This window comes from Hyperolius riggenbachi, chromosome 8 (genome assembly GCF_040937935.1).
Source record: "Hyperolius riggenbachi isolate aHypRig1 chromosome 8, aHypRig1.pri, whole genome shotgun sequence".
NCBI lineage: Eukaryota > Metazoa > Chordata > Amphibia > Anura > Hyperoliidae > Hyperolius > Hyperolius riggenbachi.
Window position 1 is genome coordinate 43,546,746 of NC_090653.1, and position 20,609 is coordinate 43,567,354.

The 20,609-nt window shown below is 43.9% G+C and overlaps 1 protein-coding gene across 3 annotated transcripts in view; it reads right to left on the reverse strand.

The window, feature by feature from the left end:
• LOC137528772 (N-acetyllactosaminide alpha-1,3-galactosyltransferase-like) overlaps positions 1 to 20,609 on the reverse strand; it is a 158,296-nt gene that overhangs the window by 49,240 nt on the left and 88,447 nt on the right. The window contains exon 1 of one of the 3 annotated variants that reach the window (XR_011023462.1): positions 13,137 to 13,476. The exons of 1 other annotated variant lie outside the window; for it this stretch is intronic. Coding sequence is in view for 1 of the 2 variants with exons in the window: in XM_068250337.1 (XP_068106438.1) it covers positions 13,137 to 13,406 (270 nt within the window). In the remaining variant the exon portion in view is untranslated. Of the gene's footprint in view, positions 1 to 13,136; positions 13,494 to 20,609 lie in introns of those variants that run through there. One more of the 3 variants, XM_068250337.1, reaches the window with a different exon arrangement.

The window sequence follows — 20,609 nt, forward strand, 5'->3', positions numbered from 1 at the left end:
CCAGATACACCTCTGGCAGTGTGTGTGCACGTGTGTAGAAGTGGATAATTTGCAGTCCTTGCAATTACTGGGGAAAGGGGGTTGTTTTGGGGGGACTTTTGAAAATATGTATTTTGAACACTGATTGCTTTGCGTGTGGGGGATGGTGTTTCAGGCATTGTTTACACTACCTAGGTTCAATGTAATGTTTTTCTACATCATTTTATGTACACTCCGGCCCCCCAGCAGTCTAAAGTATGTTGACCCGGCCCTTGACTAAAAAAGTTTGGGGACCCCGATGTAGATAAATACTTGCTCTACTTACAAATGTATTGCACTGTCCACGTTTTGATTTTAGTGATTTTTCTACAGTAAAAAATAAAAGAGAAAATCATTCTTAGCATTTCCCATGTTAACTGTGGCTATTTGAAGCCAATCCTGAATTCACTTCCTACCTTACTCTCCTCTGCCTGATTGTGTATGCATTGCCCACCCTTCACTATAGAAAGTGCATTGTCTCAGCATGAGAAATATTGACCAATTAGAGAAGAACAGAGGTATGGGGAGGGGAAAACAGGAAAGCGACTTCAGCCAATCAGGCTGCATTAGTTAACTGAGGGGAAGTATAGAAGCAAAAAAGGACCACCCAGTATGCCCTGCAACTTCCTTTTTGCGTACCAGATTTTGTGTGTACCAAATAAAAGTCAGGGAAACAGGGGAATGGTCATTTTATCAACAAGAAAAGTAATAGTGATTTTAACTTTTGTATTGCCTGGTTAGCATCCTTATAACTTGTTTACCAGATAAAAATAAAGAATTGATTTTTTTTTTTATGCCAGACAGTTACACTTTAACGCTTGACACACGCACGCACGCACGCACGCACACGCACGCACGCACGCACGCACACACACACACACACACACACACACACACCTTGCCAATTTTGACTAAGAGTTACTTTTATTCAACCAGCAAGTGATTTTTTTTTTTTATGGGAAAGAACATAGGTGTCTCCCAAAAAATAATAAGACGATATACAAGAGAAATTATTATGGAAAATCACATTTCTCAGTGTTTATTTACATTTGAGAAAAAAATTGTCCAGTCCAAAATCATTCATACCCTTCTCAATAATGAATAGAAAAGCCTTTATTGGCTATTACAGCAATCAAACGCTTCCTATAATTGCAGACTAGCTTATTGCATGTCTCTACAGGTATTTTTGACCATTCATCTTTAGCAATGAGTTCCAAATCTTTCAGGTTGGAGGGTCTTCTTGCCATCAACCTGATCTTTAGCTCCCTTCACAGATTCTCAATTGGATTCAAGTCAGAACTCTGACTGGGCCACTCCAAAACGTTAATGTTGTTGTCTGCTAACCATTTCCTCACCACTTTTGTTGTGTTTTTTGGGGTCATTGTCATGCTGAAATATCCACTGGTGCCCAAGGCCAAGTTTCTCTGCAGACTGCCTGATGTTGTCGTTGAGAATCCTCATGTATTGCTCTTTTTTTCATGGTGCCGTTTACTGTGATTAGGTTGCCTGGTCTATTGGCTGAAAAACACCCCCAAAGCATCATTAGGTTCCAACGCCATGGAACCCCATATCAATGTCGTCCGCTGAGTGTCCATCGCCGTGTCCTCCATACTTCCGCATTTGTGTCCCACATGACTACCGGCATATAGGATTTGGGGCACATTTGTGACAAGCCCCACGTGCTATATGCCAACACCCACGGAAGTACAGTGGACACTCAGGAGACAGCATGACCGGTGAAGTATCTTAACACACGGGCACAAGGGGGGCACATAAACCATTTGGGGGAAGACGCAACCGGGGTGGCGGATGCATGCAGCGTCACTGGGCCAAATGCCAAAAGTTTTGTCGCTGAAAACGACTGGTAATCGGCCTGCGGTGTATGGGAAGGCAACAGATCTCTCTGATGAGATTCGACCAGAGAGGGATCTGTCTTTTAGTCAAATCCGTTCATCATTGTACATACACACGTCGGATTTTTCTAAACGACCAGTCGTTTGGACGTCTGAATGACCGGTCGTTTGGATGTCAAATCGGGCGTGTGTACAAACGGTCGTTCAGCTGATAAGACTGGTTTTGACGGATCCAATCTTATCAGCTGAACGACCGTCTGTACACAAGCCCGATTTGACGTCCAAACCTCCGGTCGTTCAGACGTCCAAACAACCAGTCGCTTGGAAAAATCCGACGTGTGTACGCTCCTTAAGATATATGGCCACCTTTAGCTGCAAATTGGATTATAGCCTTTACTTGGAAAATAAGTGAAATTATATTCCTTGCTTGAAAACAGGCTGGACCACATTCTGCTAGTAGATAAAATATTTTACTCTGCAGCAGAACAGCAAGATAAAGTTAATGAGATTTAGGAGGACTGGATCACTTACAAAACAACTACTTAAAGTGGATCAGAGATAAACTCATTGCATAATTGTGTTCCTTTCATATAGTTTATAGGGCATTCCTCAAGCCAAATACTTTGTTTTGTTTTAATACTCGAATTCCCTATAAACGAAACAAGCCACGCCCACAGCTTTTCAGAGCGCCTTGGCATTTTCAGGCAGTAGCAAGGGCTCATGGGAGCTCAGTTTGGGCAGGAGGAGGGGGAGGTGTTACTAGCCAGAGATTTCAGAGGCAGAGGGGAAGAGGGAGGAGGGGAAATTAGGTTTTCAAGTGCTTTGTGATTTCCCTATACTTTCCATTGAGCCATAGCGCTCAGAAAATGGTACATGTAGCGCGCTTGTGATTTTAGTAAAATTGAAACGCGCACATGTGAACACTGTCATAGGGAATCATTGACCAAGCGCTTTTGGGGCGATTTCTAAAGTGCTTTAAACCCCCCGCAAATGCGCATAGTGTGAGCAAGCCCTAAGACTCTGTTCCCACAAGGAATGGACATTTTTTGGCCGTTCTCCACTCCACAGGGAATGGCTCCTATTTTATAAATTTGGAACCGTTCACACTAGTAACGCTGCATCAGATCCGTGGGATCCAATGCAGTAAGCAGACCGCACTTCTGCGCAGTCTACAATAATCCTGGGAATACTGATGCTTTCCTCCATATAGCCAGGGCCGGATTTGTACTCTTTACCACCCTAGGCCACTGTTCCCCTTCAGTATAGGTAGCGAGGTGACTCCTCCCCCTTCCCTCTAGTATAGGTAGCCCAATGACCCGTCCCCCTTCCCTCTAGTATAGACAGCCTGATGACCCGTCCCCCTTCCCTCTAGTATATGTAGCCAGATGACTCCCCCCCCCCCCTTTCACTCCAGTATAGGTGGCCAGATGACTCCCCCCCCCCCCCCCCCTTTCACTCCAGTATAGGTGGCCAGTGGACTCCCTTAATCCCTCCTCCCCCCCCCCTTTCAGTATAGGTAGCCAGCTCGCCATCACACCACAGCAGCCATCAGTGTCACTCATTTCTCCACTCCTCTCCAGTGCAGAAGCTTCATTTTTCTTTCCATCTCCAATGCTGCCCAAGTCCATAGCCGCCGGCCTCAATGCAAACGTACACAGAGAGCACTGACTGCTACACAGGCAGCTCGCCTGATCTCCCTGCGTTGCAGCATTCGTAAGCTTGCAAATGCCGCACCAGTTTAGCCTGCTGCTTTGGTGCCCTTCCTCCTGTGGTGCCCTAGGCCATGGCCTAGGTGGCCTTGGCCTAAATCTGGCCCTGCATATAGCGTATTGTGGCGTGCATCTGCTCTGGGCTAAAGTTAGACCACGGTGGACGGTGGGCTCCCGCTGGCTGCAGGTGGTCCGGAACAAGTGGTAACACAGCCTAATTCCCCCTCATCTGAGACATATAACCACCATAATCTGATCTCTCAGCTGTATCAGCTCAGGAAATCTCCTCTGCTACGGCAGAGCAGCTAATTTGTGAACCGAGGATGTTAACAATAGGTCTGCTTCCATGAAAGCAGGAAGTAGACACTGCAGATTTATTGCAGGATTTGTATCGGCTGCAACAAAAAAGTTTTTCTTTAAAAGTTATTATGCTGTTGCTTATCTTTTAGAGCAGAGAGGAAGTTCTGAGTTCAGGTCCGCTTGAAATGATTGTCACTCGCAAACACCTAGACATAAATGGTCATAGGATGAATGGAATCCAGTCCGTTCCACCATAGGTATGCTGTAATTGTGGAAGAGGTACTATTAAAGTAGGAACCTGTCTCAGGCCTGGAACCCACTACAAAACGCTATTGCTAATCGCAATCGGTAGCCTTTTGTATGAGCGGTTTTGTAAGCGATTTCATGAGCGTTTTGGGTAGCGATTTTATAATATTTAAATTTGCCAGCGGTTGTGTAGCAATTACCATTTTTAATTCTGATTGGTCTTTTCAATTAATTTTCATTTTGTTACAGTGTGCAGTAATGTAAAAATGCTAGCAAAATCGCTCTGTGTAGGTTTTGATGAGCGATTATGCCAGCGGTTATATACTTTACATTGCAGAAACGCTAATCGCTAAACGCTCAAAAATGCTGCATGTCCTGCATTTGCAATTTTGGTGATCACAACCGATCCAGTGGAATTTTACCCATCCATTAACATTAGCTGAGCGGTGCATGCTTGTGCACGGCCACGTGAATGGTCCTGTGAATGGTTGTTGCTGTTAGCAACTTAGAAAAAAAAAAGTTGTAAAAGTTAAAAAAAAAAAAAATTAAAGTGACATGAGCCAATAAAGTAAAAAAGTATATATTTTTTTAATTCCCCTATAACTTTTAACCCAAAGTTAGCCTATTAACCCATTATGAACCTCTGCAAAACCTATGCCTGTTTATAAACGTTTAATGACTGCCACCAGTAGCAATCGGATGCAATCGCTAGGGCAAAAGTTTCAGGTGTAATGCTCTACAGATGTAATGCTCTGCCATGGTTTAGCGATGCATCTGTACAGCACTATGCCCCCTGAACTTTCGCCCTAGCGAACACATTCGATCTTCACAGACGCGCAGACTGGGGATAACGGTCCACCACATGCTCAGCTAGAAGTAAAATGTGGCATATGGGGTATCATTTTAATCGGGAAGGGCCAAATAATTTATTTGTAAATGTTTTATAACTGTGGGACATGAGATGTGAAAATTAGGGAGGGGGAAAAATGAAAACAAAGGTTTGTTTTCTGCGTTTACGCCTAATTTTTCCCCGTAAATGGACTATAAAACAAAATAGTTTTGGGAGAAGAAAGCCTAGATTGTACTGAAAAAAACAAGACATGTATCACTAGGATGGCATAGATAATTACAAAGTTACTGCTGTATCAAAACGACACAGCTAAAGTGTCAAAAATGTCAGGAACCTTAAGGTGTACAACCATGGAACTTGAAAGGAGCGGGCACTCTGCGCACACTATGCTGCTGAATTGCAGCACAGCGAACATGAATCACTAACCCGGCTCCATTCCTCCCGCCTGTACCTGCATTAAATGGTGAGCCCTATGCTTCCTGGGCAAGCTGTTGCATGATTATTGCATGCAAATCCCTTCATATCGCACACTGTGCATTGTGATCTAGCTGATGCTGGGCATACACAGCTCGATCGTTTCGCCACTCGATTCCGCAGTCAATTCTCTTATCTTCCGCTCGGTTTTTAAAATTTTTTCCATTCACTGCAATCCGAAATCGAGCAGCGAAACGATCGGGCGGGAGATCGGAAATGTCGGAAATGATCTATCAAGCCATCCTAATGGCTCAAAAGCGGGCCGTGTATTCCCAGCATTAGATACTGTCTGTGCTCACTTGCTAGAGCATTGAAAAGAAAAAATGGCTCCCAATAATTGACTGATAAGATACAGAACTATAGTATACTTTATGACAGCCTTTCTCAACCTTTTTACCCTGGAGGAACCTTGCAAATAACTTTTGGATCTCAAGGAACCCCTGAAAACAATTTTTTAATCTTGAGGAACCCCTGCATTTATTTACTGGAGACGTGGTCTTTAAAAGTAGGCGAGGCTGTTAATTTCACTACCCCCTATTACACTGCCACTCATCAGTGATGCTCGGATACCCCCAATCATGGATTCGACTATTCGGCCGCGATTTTAAAACATTTTGGAAATTCTGTGATTAAATTCCGGATTTGAGACGGACTCACGAATTAGACTCAGTATTTTTCCGTTATCACAGAAAAGCGTTATAGCTAATAGCAAGGCCCCCATACATGCTACAATCCACCCAAATTGCATGAATTATAAAAAAAAAAGGTGCTAAGGGGCTACAACTTAAACAAAAAAATTCCAAAAAGAACTTTTATTTTTTTTCGAAAATGGAAATGTAAACTGCAGCCATTCTTATTGATGCCAAAGACCGCAAAGCTCACAAACTTGGTCATTGAGTAATTGTGTGTTAGGGTTAGGAAAAGTGGGAAATTTATTCACTTCAGTGTCTCTTTAAGCAATCACAGAGGTGTATGCGAGTCCCAATGGCACCTGGTGGTGATGGTACCACTGGAGGAGGATGAGTGGCCGACTCCACAAAAACACCCAGAGAGGTTTTTGTAAAAAAAAAAATTTTCTTCCTTGTAGCGATAGCAATGACATGGCAGCAGAGTTGTCCGTGGCCGCTGGCAGCGGGAACACAGACTTTAGTAGTGAAATAGAACATCATCGGCAGCAGGATGAGGACTAAAGCGGTCAGTGCGGCAGCACATAACGACCATGGCACCTTACTGGTGGTACCACAGCATGATCATGCTGCCCAAAAAATTACATGCATCCGTGGCTCCCATCCATGGGTGGATGTCACAGCAAGCGTGGGGCTGCTGCCGCTGGGAGTGCTGCTCACAGCGGAGGTCTGGGATAAAGTAATGATGGGCTGCTCCTCCATCATCATGTCCATCAATGCCTGTGAGTCTATCCCCTGAATGACCACACGGCAACCCAAGGTGCTGAAAATGGGCGACACCGTGTCGGCTGACTCTGCACAGGCTGTGCTGCTGATGGACTCCTCTCTGCTGCACCCTCTACAGCTGAGCGCCCTCTCCCTGGCCGTGGACCAGTCCCAGAAGTGGCCGAGGCAATGGCACTCCCTCTCCTGCTACACCCATGACCCCTTCCAGACATGTTGTATACTATGCACAAAATTTTGAGGTGGAGAACGTTTGCTGCTTTTCACAGTCAATACGTGTGTGTGGGCCTGGGGACCGTCGGAATATAACAGGGGGCTTTAACTGATTTTTCAGAAAAGAAAAAAAAAAAAAATACTGCATACAGTAAAATAGAACAGGAAAATCAGTGGACAGCGCCGTGGTCTTCCTGTACTATGCGCACAGCAAACTAACCGGCTGCACGCTGGTAGCAAAGTACAAGGTCACTGACTAAACTTAGTGACTGAATAACTGTTGCAGTGACTGCAACTAACTGAAGTTGATCAATGGCTGGCTGGCTGGCTTAGCTAGCTAACAAGTATACAGTAATAGCGCAGTAGAATCCGTGTGAAGTTGAACCTGCCTGCACTAAGCACAGCAATCAGTAAACTCTCTCACTGACAACTACACTGACTACAACTAACTTAAGTAATCACTCACTGGCTAGCTAGCTGAATACAAGTATCAGATACAGTATAAGGGCAATGTAAGGACTGAAAAGGCTCTTGCTGATGTACAATATGGCCTGGAGATGATCCTCTCAGTGCCACAGAGTCTAGCAAGGACGGAGCTCTGGAAATGGCCTCCACTTTATATACAGGAGGGGAGGGCGGAGCCTCCTATCCTATGATTGGTTGCTAGGGCCTGGCTGGGGGCCTCCGATTGGCCCAGGGATGTCAATTCTGCCCATTTCCACCCAATCACGACCTAATCACGGATTTCCACCGCAATAAAGGACATCACCGCATTCCAAATATTTGCAATCACGGAATTTCCATGGCCGATTTCCATGATCCAGAATCGATCACGGATTCGGAAGAGGAATAGTGAAACCCTATGTTAGTTACCTGGTAACTTCATTTTTAGTAACCTCCAGGACAGGTCCACCATGAGACGACATAGGCTCCTCCCAGGAACAGGAAACGTCCAATTGAGTACTCTATAAATTTTATCAGACACCCTCACTCGCCAGTATAACACAAGAACTGTTCTTTAGGTAACACCAAGGGTGTCATTCATATTATTATCATTAATATAAACATATATATACATATATACACATACCCATACATACATATATATATATACATACATATATACATACATATCCCTTAAGTAGGGTGGGTTACGGACCTGTCCTGGAGGTTACTAAAAATGAAGTTACCAGGTAACTAACATAGGGTTTTTCCAGTAACCTCCAGGACAGGTCCACCATGAGAAGATGGGCAAGAATCTTACCATTTAGGGTGGGTTAGCTGCCTGCAGAACTTTTCTTCCAAAGGATTGCTGTCTTGCAGACATCAGATTCACCCTGTAATGTCTTGAGAAGGTGCCAAGGCTTGACCACGTAGCTGCTCTACAGATTTCCTCCGGCGTAGCGCCCGCTCTGTAGGCCCATGACGTAGCTGTTGCCCTAGTAGAATGGGCTCTTACAACCCCTGATAAGTTTGACCCTGTCAACTTATAAGCCTCCTCTATACATAATCTTATCCACTTTGCTATTGTTCTTTTAGACATCTTCATGCCCTTAGAAGCCCCTATAGTATTTATAAATAAAGCTCTAGACCTTCTAATATCTGCTACTGCTTCTAAATAATTTATCAAACATCTTCTGACATCCAATGATGGTTCTGTATTATAAGAAGGTAACGTAATCTCCTGAGATCTGTGAAACCTCGTAGATACTTTCGGTAGAAATTCTTCACATGTCTTCAGAATCACCTTATCATTGTAGATAGTGCAGAATGGTTCATCGCAACATAAAGCCTCCATCTCACTTACTCTTCTGGCTGACGTAATTGCTATTAAGAATATCGTTTTCATTGTTAATAACTTCAATGATATATCTGACAATGGTTCAAAGGGCTCTTTCTTCAACACCCCCAAGACTAAGGATAAATCCCAGGTAGGGATCTTCCTAACAACCAATGGTCTCTTCCTCTCTATAGATCTAAAAAATTGAATGATAAGAGGATCCTCTGCTAACTTAACATCTAAAAATGTTGACAATGCCGCCACTTGGACCTTCATAGTACTAAGGGCTAAGTTCTTCTCCATTCCATCCTGCAGAAATTCCAAAACCATAGGAATAGTATCACCTGAAAACCCTGACTGTTTCTGCCACATATTGAACGTCTTCCAATATTTTAGATATATCTTACGAGTTATATTCTTTCTACAGTCTAATATTGTCGTAATTACTCTCTCTGAAAGACCCCTTTTTCTCAGAGGAGACCTCTCAGAAGCCAAGCGGACAGGTTTAGATTTGGAATGCAACCTGGGCCTCTTCTTGACTTCAAGATCACTGATTCCTTTTGTGGAATCCTCCATGGACCGTCCAATCTCATCTTTAGAAGTATTGGATACCAACTTCTTCTTGGCCAGTCTGGTGTTATCATGATCACCGTAGTCCTTGACTGTATCAACTTCTGTAACACCCGAGGTATTAACTGAATCGGAGGAAATGCATACGCCTTGTTGAATACCCATTTCTGGCTCAGTGCATCCACTGCCTCTGCCCCCTCTCTGGGATTCAGTGAATAAAATCTTTTGCATTTTGTGTTTTGTCTGTTCGCGAATAGGTCTATTTGAGGACGACCCCACTTCCTGACTAATACTCTGAATATCCTGTTTGATATCTCCAACTCTGTATTCGATAGTCTGTGTCTGCTTAGAAAATCCGCCATGTTGTTCAAAGATCCCTTTAGATGAATTGCTGATAACGATAGGAGATTCTCTTCTGCTAACATCAATATTTCCATCGAGAGCTCTAGAAGCTTTTTTGATCTCGTTCCTCCCTGACGATTTATGTATGCCACAGCTGTGGTATTGTCTGTCCTGATCTGAACATGCTGTCCCCTTAATAGATGTAATGACTGCATCAGAGATTCTTTTATTGCTCTTAGTTCCCTGTAATTTGAGGACTGGTTTCTTACTGTTCTTGTCCAAAGACCCTGAAGAATTCTTCCCTCTAAATGTGCACCCCATCCTAGTAGGCTTGCATCTGTAGTCACCACCTTCTGTGTGGGATAACTCCATAATCTTCCCTCTGTGAGGACCTTCTCTGTCAACCACCATTCTAGTGACTTTAGAACTAGTTCCGGTAACGTTAATGTCTTCTCTAGATCCTCCTGTTTCTTGCTCCAGTTCTCCATCATCCAGAACTGTAGGTTTCTCGTGTGCATTAGAGCCCACTGAACAGCTGGAGAAGTTGATGTTAGAAATCCTAATACCTTCATGATTTCTCTTATTGACATGGTTGGATCTGCCTTGCAATCTACTATAATTCTTTTTGTCTTTAATACTTTTTCTTCCGTCAGATAAAGTCTCTGTGTCTGTGAGTCTATCAAGACTCCTAGAAATTGTATTCTTGATGTTGGTTGAAGAACCGACTTGTCCCAGTTTATGATCCATCCCAGATTCTGTAACTGCTCTAGAACCGTTTCTGTGTGATCCTCTGCCTGTTTGTTCGACTCTGCCACAATCAGAAGGTCGTCCAGATAAGGGATAACTAGAATCCCCTTTGTGTGAAAGTCTTTTATTACCTCTCCCATTACTTTTGAAAATATTCGGGGAGCTGACGATATTCCAAACGGTAGGACCTTGAATTGAAAGTGCTGAACTAGTTTCTTTTTCTTTACCGCAAATCTTAGGAATTTCTGGGACGAGTCTCTTACTGGGATGTGCCAGTATGCATCCCTTAGGTCGATATTTGTCATTACACATCCTGGGGTCAGTAAGTTTCTTACAGAAAAAATCGATTCCATCCTGAATCTTAGATAAGATACAAAGGGATTTAAAGGCTTTAGATTGAGTATTAACCTGAACTTCCCCGTCGGTTTTCGTACCAGGAAAATCGTCGAGTAAAATCCTTTGTGTTCCTGACTCTTTGGAACAGGGACCACTACCTCTTCCTTCACCATATTCTCTATGCGGTTTACCAACGCGAATCTCCTTTCCTTGTCTCTTGGAAGAGGAGTCGCCACAAATCTTTTTCTTGGAAATGATTGAAACTGAATTTTGTATCCCTGTCTTACCAGATTGAGAATGAAATCGTTTTTTGTTATTTTTGACCATTGGGAATAATACTGCATTAGCCGACCCCCAACTCTTCCTTTGGCGTCACTTTTTTTCTTTATTGTCTGTGTTACGAAAAAGAAAATTCCTTTTCGCTCCTTCCTTATTAATGGCCCAGGGTTTCTTTCTCTGTTGAAACTTATCCCTATTATCCTGCCTGTTTCTCCTGAAAAATCTTTTGTTCTGAATAAACTTCTTTTTCTTTGGAAACCCTTTCTTCCTATCGGAAGTTCTCTCCAATATTTCATCTAGCTGGGCTCCGAACAGCAGTTCTCCATCAAAAGGTATATTACACACCCTAGCTTTGGAGGCCTGACTTCCATCCCAGTTTTTTATCCAGAGATTACGTCTGGCCGTATTAATTAATGCACTTGTTCTAGCATTTACTCTAATATTTTCTGCTGCAGCATCCGTAATATAATCTGTAGCCTTGGCTACAACCTCTAATGATTCTAAAATTTCTTTTTTAGATGCCCCCCTCTCAACATTTTCCTGAACCTTCTTTACCCAAAGGGCTAATACTCTTGAAACACAAGTCGTAGCTGCCGCAGGCCTAAAGTTAGCTCCAGCTGAAGACCAGGCCTTCTTTAAAGCAAATTCGACTCTCTTATCTTGTGGGTCCTTGAGGTATCCCAGATCCTCAAATGCTAACTCGTTGTCCTTATTCACTTGTGAGAAAGCTACATCTAATCTGGGGCATCGATCCCATGTCTTTATATCCCCCTCTGAAAATGGAAATCTTTTAACAAACCCTTTGGACATGAATAATTTCCTATCCGGAAATTTCTATTGACTCATTATAGTATTCTTAGTGGATTTGTGAACAGGGAATGTCAGTGGTTCTGATGGCTCCATTCCCTGATATAATTTATCATGAATTGATATTTCTTCCGTCTTTTTGGGTTCTATTTTAAGAGTGTTATTAATAGCTAAAATGAGTTCATCCGTCTCATCCGCTGGAAATCTGAATCTAGAAACCTTCTTAAGATCCGACTGACTTTCCACACTCCTTACTGAGGATGCATCAGACTCATCATCATCTCCTTCATTATCCTCATCCTCTTCCATAGCTTCCTCTTCTGATGAAGAGATCACTCTTCTTTTATTTGATTTACTTTTATGTTTACCCGGTTGTTCTGGCTGTATCGGATCAGAACTATGCTCAGGTGCTGTACCAGCCGCTGTGCCAGCTGATGCTGTAACTACTTCCACTGCCGGATTCACAGCCTCTGATAGAGCTTCTTTCAAGGATTTAATTGTATCTGTCATCTCTTGTTTCATCACTGATCTAATTTCTTCCTGTAATGTGCCTGACTGTTCCTGAACTAACTTCACTAGGCAAGGTTGACAAAACTGTCTGGCATAATTATGGGCAAGCTTTGTGTCACAGAGCGGGCACCGCCTTCTTGGCCTTGAAGGGTCAGTAGCTTCTGTGCCCTACAATAAAACATATAAAAAAACACAGTGTCACCTAAAGTCCTCTACAGAAGAAGGACACCCAGGTGCATATACCTCTAATAGTGATAATACAGCCATCACCCAGACAAGGCATCCATGATTGTGTAGTTAGAATATGTTCTAACTATACATAATAGATAGACTAAAAGATCTTCATCAATCTATTTAGTATTTCAAGACAGAATATACAATATTAATCTGTATATAACAACATCTGTAAAAATACCCCACAGCAGATTATAATATGCGAAATAGCAGAATCCATGTTTATAAAATAATTGCAATCCACTATAATCACGGATTTCAGATATCTGCCAGATACATAATAACTAATAATATGTCAATGAACAGACCTCAGAAAAGACGCTAAGCAGACAACCCGCGTATACTGCTATACTGATAGTGCTATGTATACATTCTGTGTATAAACAGACCTCAGCATAGATGCGGCGTACTAGCGTATGGCTCATACCATAAAGGTCACCAAGCCTCCGCCAATCTCACCTTTCCCGGTTCCTGCTTAGCGTCCATCCCGCTCCGCTCTCCAAACGAAATGCCGAGCCATGCGGGTTTCCGGCGTCTCTTCACCCTCGCGACCGGAAGTGACGTCAAGTAAGGGCGGAAGTCCAACGTCCGGGCGCCGCCATTGTGGGCAACATCCAGCCAACCCTCCGGAGGCTCAGGACCACTCACTCCGTCACTTCCGGCGCGACCAACGGCCTCCGCCACGCGGGGAGTCACAGACGCCGCATGCTGTGCCCGGATCCACCTCATCCAGGGTAGCCGAGACAGTCTCTGGAGGAGGTAAGAAGAAATCAGCTCCTCCAACCGGATCCAAACTCCTCTCCAGGCAGGTCCACCATACGCCGCCAACCCAGTCCCTGGCACACCTGGCCTGACAGACCGGCGAGCGACATAGAGCACTCTTGTTCCCTGGAACAGGAAACGTCAACTGGCGAGTGAGGGTGTCTGATAAAATTTATAGAGTACTCAATTGGACGTTTCCTGTTCCTGGGAGGAGCCTATGTCGTCTCATGGTGGACCTGTCCTGGAGGTTACTGGAAAAAAAGTGCTTATGAATCACGGCTATTCTGTGATCACGGAACTTATCCGGGCACCACTTCCACTCATTATACTGTTTCTGTGCTCATTATTATTCTGACCTCCAAAATGCCAAGGAACACCTGCAGAGTCCTCAAGGAACCCTGGTAGAGAAAGCCTGCTTTATGAGCTTGTTTTTTTTTTTTATTTGTTTAAAAAACCACGAGGTCCTGTCTCTGCTGGCTTGTCACAGGGCTGGGTCCTGCCAGCTGTACAATAAAGGGGAAAAAAAAGAATTGAGAAAGAGCTGTCAAAGCCACGCTCCCTCTCACTGAAAGAGGAACTCGGGTTTGTCGAGTTACACAATGAGACACTTTTTTTCTGTTATAAGTGGATCTATCACCCACTTCCCAAATCTGCTTGTTTAAATGGCTTTTATATTATACACGCATATTCTTTGAATCTTTTCCAACAAAGCCACATGTAGTTTACAGAAACTACAGTTTTTATAACAATAACATTTTTATACACATCAGAGCCAATTGGATGGATTAGATCCCTACAGGTAGTGGCGTTGCTAGGGTGTCACCAGCGGGGGATGGGGCGAGGACACCAAGCTTTAAGGGACTCCGAGCACCTCTCATGGGTATGCCTTTAAGCATACCCACAAACACATAAGTGTGTCAGCACACTTACCAGCCACTTGTTTTATCCAAACTCCCCCTGGTATTGCCCCTATAAAATGCATAGGGCCAGACGACTTCCAACAAAGTCGTGCTATGACCCCTCTGGAGGAGCCTCTTGCAATGGCCATGCGTGTCACTTCCTCTTCCTGCTTCATTCAGTGATGCACTTTTCTAACAGAGAAGACAGGGGTGACCTGGAAGTTATAACACAGCCAAGATGGCAGCAGCGATTTTTAAATTGAAATCGAAAAAAAACCTATTTGGTGTAGAATGGCAATTCAGGCGTCAAATGAAAAAAACAAAATAGAGCACATACAGAAATGTATGCATCTTTAAGTACCTTGCAGTACTGGTGGTCGGAGTCTCTTTAAAGGACAACCGAGATAAAAATTGACTGATGTGCTAAACAATTAGATCTATCCTCTTTCTTCTAGAAATTACTTCTTTAGAATCCCAAAGATTTATTTTATATTTAAAATCTACATTTTACGTTTTTACTGTTTAATCGTTTCTGCTCAGTGACACATTCACTGAAGTATACCAGAGCTCAAATCTATGAACTATTGACCCCCTTTATCTCTTTTCTGCTCTCAGAAGATATTTTTTGCTAGGGAAGTGTTTATGGCTGTAATTACTGATCAGCGAGGGTTATGCTGTGGTCTGACCCAATCCTGACTCGGACAGAAACTGTCACTTGAATACCTGATTTTTAAACCTTTCAGGCAGAGAAAAAAAAAAAAAGGAACACAGCATAGTTATTAGTGTGCTTGGCACTGTACATACACATGGCTTTCCCTATGCTTCATGTCATCACACGCCTAGGTAGATGGTCAAAGGTGAGTGATGACATGAAAGCATTGGGAAAGGAAAATTACGGACAGGTAAGATACAATTTTCCGTTATCTCATGTCACATGTCATCTCGGGTATCCTTCAAGGCTAAGGGAGAGTGGAGTAAGGCTATGTTAATATAGACCAGGCTAGTGCCTGATGTTCTTTTCTAATGGAGTCCAGAGGCCACCAGGGCCATGTGGTTATAAGGGGAACTTCAGCCTAAACAAACATGTCATTAAATTACATTAGTTATGTTAATTCAAATAGATGGGTAATATAATATCTTACCCACCCTGTTTTAAAAGAACAGTCAAATGTTTGTGATTCCATGGGGGCAGCCATATTTTTGGTTGAAAGGAGGTGACAGGGAGCATGAGACACAGTTCCAACTGACCTGTGTCCTGATCACCCCTCCAAGCTGCGCGCGCTAGGCTTCAAATCTCAAATTCAAAAAAAATAAATAAAAATAAAAAACATTTGCACCAAAACAGCAGAACAACATCAGAAATCCCATCATGATTTGCACTGCACCAGGGGAAAAATGCCCGGGCAGTTTTCTTCTGTGCAGCTAAAAATGAGGCTTGGATAAGAAAAACCGTTCTGATGCTGTGAAACTATTAAAGAAACACGAGGCCTTTTCAGTGCTGCTGAGTAGATTTTTAGTCTGGAGGTTCACTTTAACATCCCCTTAGGAATGGTGTCCCATCCAACCCCCATTCCCCAGTAGCAAGTGTGTCCAGCATGATATCCCCCCCCCCCCAGCAAACATGGCTAGACCCCCTTCCCCAGATGTAAGACCCCCTTCCCCCTAGATGTAATCTATTCTGGAGTGCACACCGTGGACTGCCGAATAGAATGTGTAGTCTTTGGTAGATGGGAGTGTTGCCCTCCATATATGTACCAGTTGTCTGTCATGTAGGGCTTTCTTTATTTTATTTAATCTGGCATAGGCGAAGCTTGTTTTCCCATGGGAGGTGTCTATGCTTTGAGTGCGTGCAACGTTTCTCCCCCCAGGATGACACTGCCCTCGTCAAACATATCTAATGCAGAGAGGAATTTCTGTAGGAATTTATGTTGGTCTGTATTTGGTGAATATACGGACCCCAAGGTATACTTCTTGCCTCTGATAAGACATTTTACGAGTAGGTATCTGCCTAAGGCAGGGGTCAGGAACCTTTTTGGCTGAGAGAGCCATAAACGCCACGTATTTTAAAATGTGATTCTGTGAGAGCCATACAATATGTTTCAAACTAGGACAGTGCGCATGCTCAGCAGAGGGCTCACGTCCCTGTTGCCATGGTGAGGTGTATACAGTTGGTCCGCCGGGCAGCGGAAGTGTCAGACATGTCTTCAGCTTCTCTTGGGTTTCAGCAACATGAGCAATTTCCCCGAGAGCCAGACAGGAGAAATACTAACAGCTTGAACAATTAGTTAGATGACTTGAGGGTTGATTCAATTAGTAGGACGAGATCCCCGCACTATCAAGTGACAGGCAGCCTATTGGGCCAATCAAAGCGCGGGGATCTCGTCCTATGAAGTCACTGGACCTGACAGGGTCCAGACAGAGTGGGACAATTGGAGCAGCCGTTAGTTTTGGGGTAGCGTGAGTAAGTTAGTAGTGTACAGCTACAACAGTAGCGTGCCTACTTTGAAAATTGTTACTTGCACTGTCACACTAAGTGGTGCTGCTTGAGCAGTGTAGCTTAGTGAATCAACCCCTGTGAGCCAGATGTAGCCATCAAAAGAGCCACATCTGGCTCCCGAGCCATAGATTCCCTACCCTTGGCCTAACCCTAAGGGAACCTTTTTTGTATCAGTAACAGTGAAGGGTAAAGAGGTACTGATAAGTATTGCAGTACCTTTAGTTTTAGAGATCGGGGAGTTGCAATAGAAAGAAATGGGGTAAAGTCTATCTTGTAGTTTAGGGTGAGTAGATCCTTTGAAATGAGTCTCTTGAATAAAGACAACCTGTGCCCTTTGAGCCCATGTATCTCTTAGGAGGATGCATCTTTTTTTCTGGGTGATTAAGGCCTTTGGCGTTAATAGTCAAAAATTTTAAGTGATCCATGGATTTGTTTCAAAGTGATGAGTATGGCAGGGAAAAGTTCCCAGAGGAAACACTTTTTTTAATCAACATAACCAAAAATACTTAAAAGACAACCATAACCCGAAACTTAAGTCTAATATTCAACGTGGGATGAACCCTTAAGTAGTAGGTCGTAACCAATAACCTGTCCTGTAAAAGCAGGACTCTGCTATTAGGGATGCCGTTGTCTACCGCGAGAGCCGGCTGATCCCTCTCTCCCCCAGCCTGACCGTAATACATCAAACATTAACCTTTTTAGAAACTAAGAGAATGATTCCCAACCCATGAGCAAAGTCCTCAAGAGATTTCAAAATCTCTGGCTATACCACTTGTGTGTGGAAATAATCAGGGTTATTAGAACACCTTCAAGGATTATACTGGCTCTATGAGAGGTCTATGAACTTTTAGATAGAGTTCTGCAGTTGCACACGGCGCTTTAAGTTTTAGAAGGATGAGGGAGGGGGTATGGAGGAGAAGGGGTGGAAAAGTTTGGGGGATAGGGCAAGGCCAAACCCAGGATTTCCAAAGGGAGGATTCCTGAAAGGTCTCCCATGCACAATACAGTATAATAATATGGTAGGACATCATGCTGGGTACACATAATGCAATTTCCTGCCCGACTGACAGGATCTATTATTATTATTATTATTATTATTTATTGTATTTATAAAGCCAACATATTACGCAGCGCTGGACAATAAATATATACAATGATACAAGGATGACATACATAGGGTTATACACATAGAACAAAGTTATACATACAAATTGTACAAAATACATGATCATGCAATATGGGCTGGATAGGTAGGCCCAGTAATACAAGTACAGGCTGTCATAGGACAGGAGCACATGATCCTGTAGATTACACTAGGGAGTGGAGGACCCTGCCAGAGGCTTACAATCTAAAGGGAGGGGTGGAAACACTAGGGGGGGCTGTTAAATATTCCTTAGAGAGTTACTGTGTGGTAGGAGGTGGGTAGGCCATCATAAAGAGGTGGGTTTTGAGGGCTTGCTTGAATATGTTGAAAGAGGGAGCAAGTCTGATGGGTGGTGGAAGGGCATTCCAGAGGGTGGGGGAAGCTCTTGAGAAATCCTGCAGGCGGGCATGGGAGTGTGAAATGCGTGGGATGGTGAGGCGAAGGTCGTTGGAGGAACGGAGGGGGCGACCTGGTGTATATTTGTGAACAAGCTCTGAGATGTAGGTAGGGCAGGTTTTGTGCACAGATTTATACGCCAGGCATAGAATCTTGAAACTTATCCTGAAACGGATAGGGAGCCAGTGCAGGGATTCACAAAGGGGAGATGTGGATGCAGAGCGGTGCGAAGAATGGATGAGTCTTGCGGAAGCAGGAAATTTGGGCGCATGAGGCAGGTGGACAAAAAGGGCGCCGCCATTCACTCCCATAATAAATATCGTTTAATCGGCGCCCAACAGGAAAAAAGGGCGCCGGAGAAAAATAACGTTTTAAAAGCGGCGCCTGGAGACTTTTAATGTTTTATAACTGTTTCTCATGATTACACATTATTTAATGATTTATAATTTTTTAAACATTATTTTTAAACGAAAAACAGTAGAATATTTTTTAAAAACGTTATTAATGCTCATCACAGGGGGGTCTTAGGTTTAGGCACCACCAGGGGGGTCTTAGGTTTAGGCACCAACAGGGGGGTCTTAGGTTTAGGCACCAACAGGGGGGTCTTAGGTTTAGGCACCAACAGGGGGGTCTTAGGTTTAGGCACCAACAGGGGGGTCTTAGGTTTAGGCACCAACAGGGGGGTCTTAGGGTTAGGCACCAACAGGCGGGTCTTAGGGTTAGGCACCAACTGGGGGATCTAGGGGTTAGGGGTAGGTACAGGGAGGGTTCTGTGCGAGAGTAGGGTTAGGTATAGCTTTAGTAAAATTCTTATTAATGTTTTATAAAACGTTATTATAAATTTCAATTTTTGAACAGGGAAGATTAACGTTTTTAAAATTGCCGATTTTATACACATTATTTAATGATTTATAACTTTATAAAACGTTATTTTTAAATGAAATATAACAATTTTTTTTTAAACGTTATTCATGATTATCTTTTAAAACCCTGCGCCCTTTTTTCCCGGCGCCCTTTTTTAACGTACGCGAGTCTTGCAGCCACGTTCATCACTGATTGAAGGGGGGCAGTGCGTTTCAGGGGGGAGGCCAGAAAGGAGGGAGTTACAGTAATCAAGGCGGGAGATGATGAGGGCATGGATGAGCAGTTTGGTCGTGTCCGGGGTTAAGAAGGGGCGGATCTTGGAGATATTACGGAGGTGGAAATTGCAGGCTCTGGTGAGGTTTTGGATGTGTGGGATGAAGGAGAGGTCAGAGTCCAAGGTGACACCCAGACAACGGGCCTGGGAGGTAGGGAGAATGGTTGTGTTGTCGATTGTGAGGTGGAAATCTGGGAGGGGTGCAGCAGCATGGGGTGGAAAGATCAGGAGCTCAGTTTTGTCTAGGTTAAGCTTTAGGAACCTAGCTGACATCCAGGAGGAAATTGCTGAGAGACACGAGGAGACCTTGTTTATGGTGGTGGATGAGAGATCGGGGGTATGGAGGTAAATCTGAGTGTCATCTGCATAAAGGTGGTAATTGAAGCCCAGGGAGGAGATAAGCTTGCCAATTGAGGAAGTGTATATGGAGAAAAGAAGGGGGCCTAGAACAGAGCCCTGGGGGACCCCAACTGAGAGGGGGGCAGGGGTTGAGGAGGAGCCATTAAAGGAAGTGGTGAAGAAGCGATTGGATAGGTAGGAGGAGATCCAGGCCAAGGCAAGGCCATGGATGCCCATGGACTGTAGGGATTGGAGGAGGAGGGAGTGGTCAACAGTGTCAAATGCTGCAGAGAGGTCAAGGAGAAGCAGGATGGAATAACTGCCTTTGGCCCTGGCAAGGGTAAGGTCGTTGACCACCTTGGCGAGGGCTGTTTCAGTTGAGTGTGCAGGTCGGAATCCAGACTGTAGGGGGTCAAGTAGGGTATTGGTGTTGATGTATTGGGTAATGCGCTGGTGGACTAGGCGTTCTAGGAGTTTAGAAGCATAGGGAAGGAGGGAGATTGGGCGGTAGTTTGAGGGTAGGGATGGGTCGAGTGAGGGTTTTTTTCAGCAAAGGAAGTACAGTGGCCTGTTTGAATGCTTTGGGGAAGATGCCTGTGGAAAGGGAGAGATTGAACAAGGAGGTGAGGACTGGGGCCAGGTCAGCGAAGTGGCCCCAGTGACAATTATTTCCTAAATGTCAGATCTGCTCCTGATCGACAACGGGATAGGAGCAGTTTGGATACAGATAATGAGGTCAACCGACTGCTAATGAAGG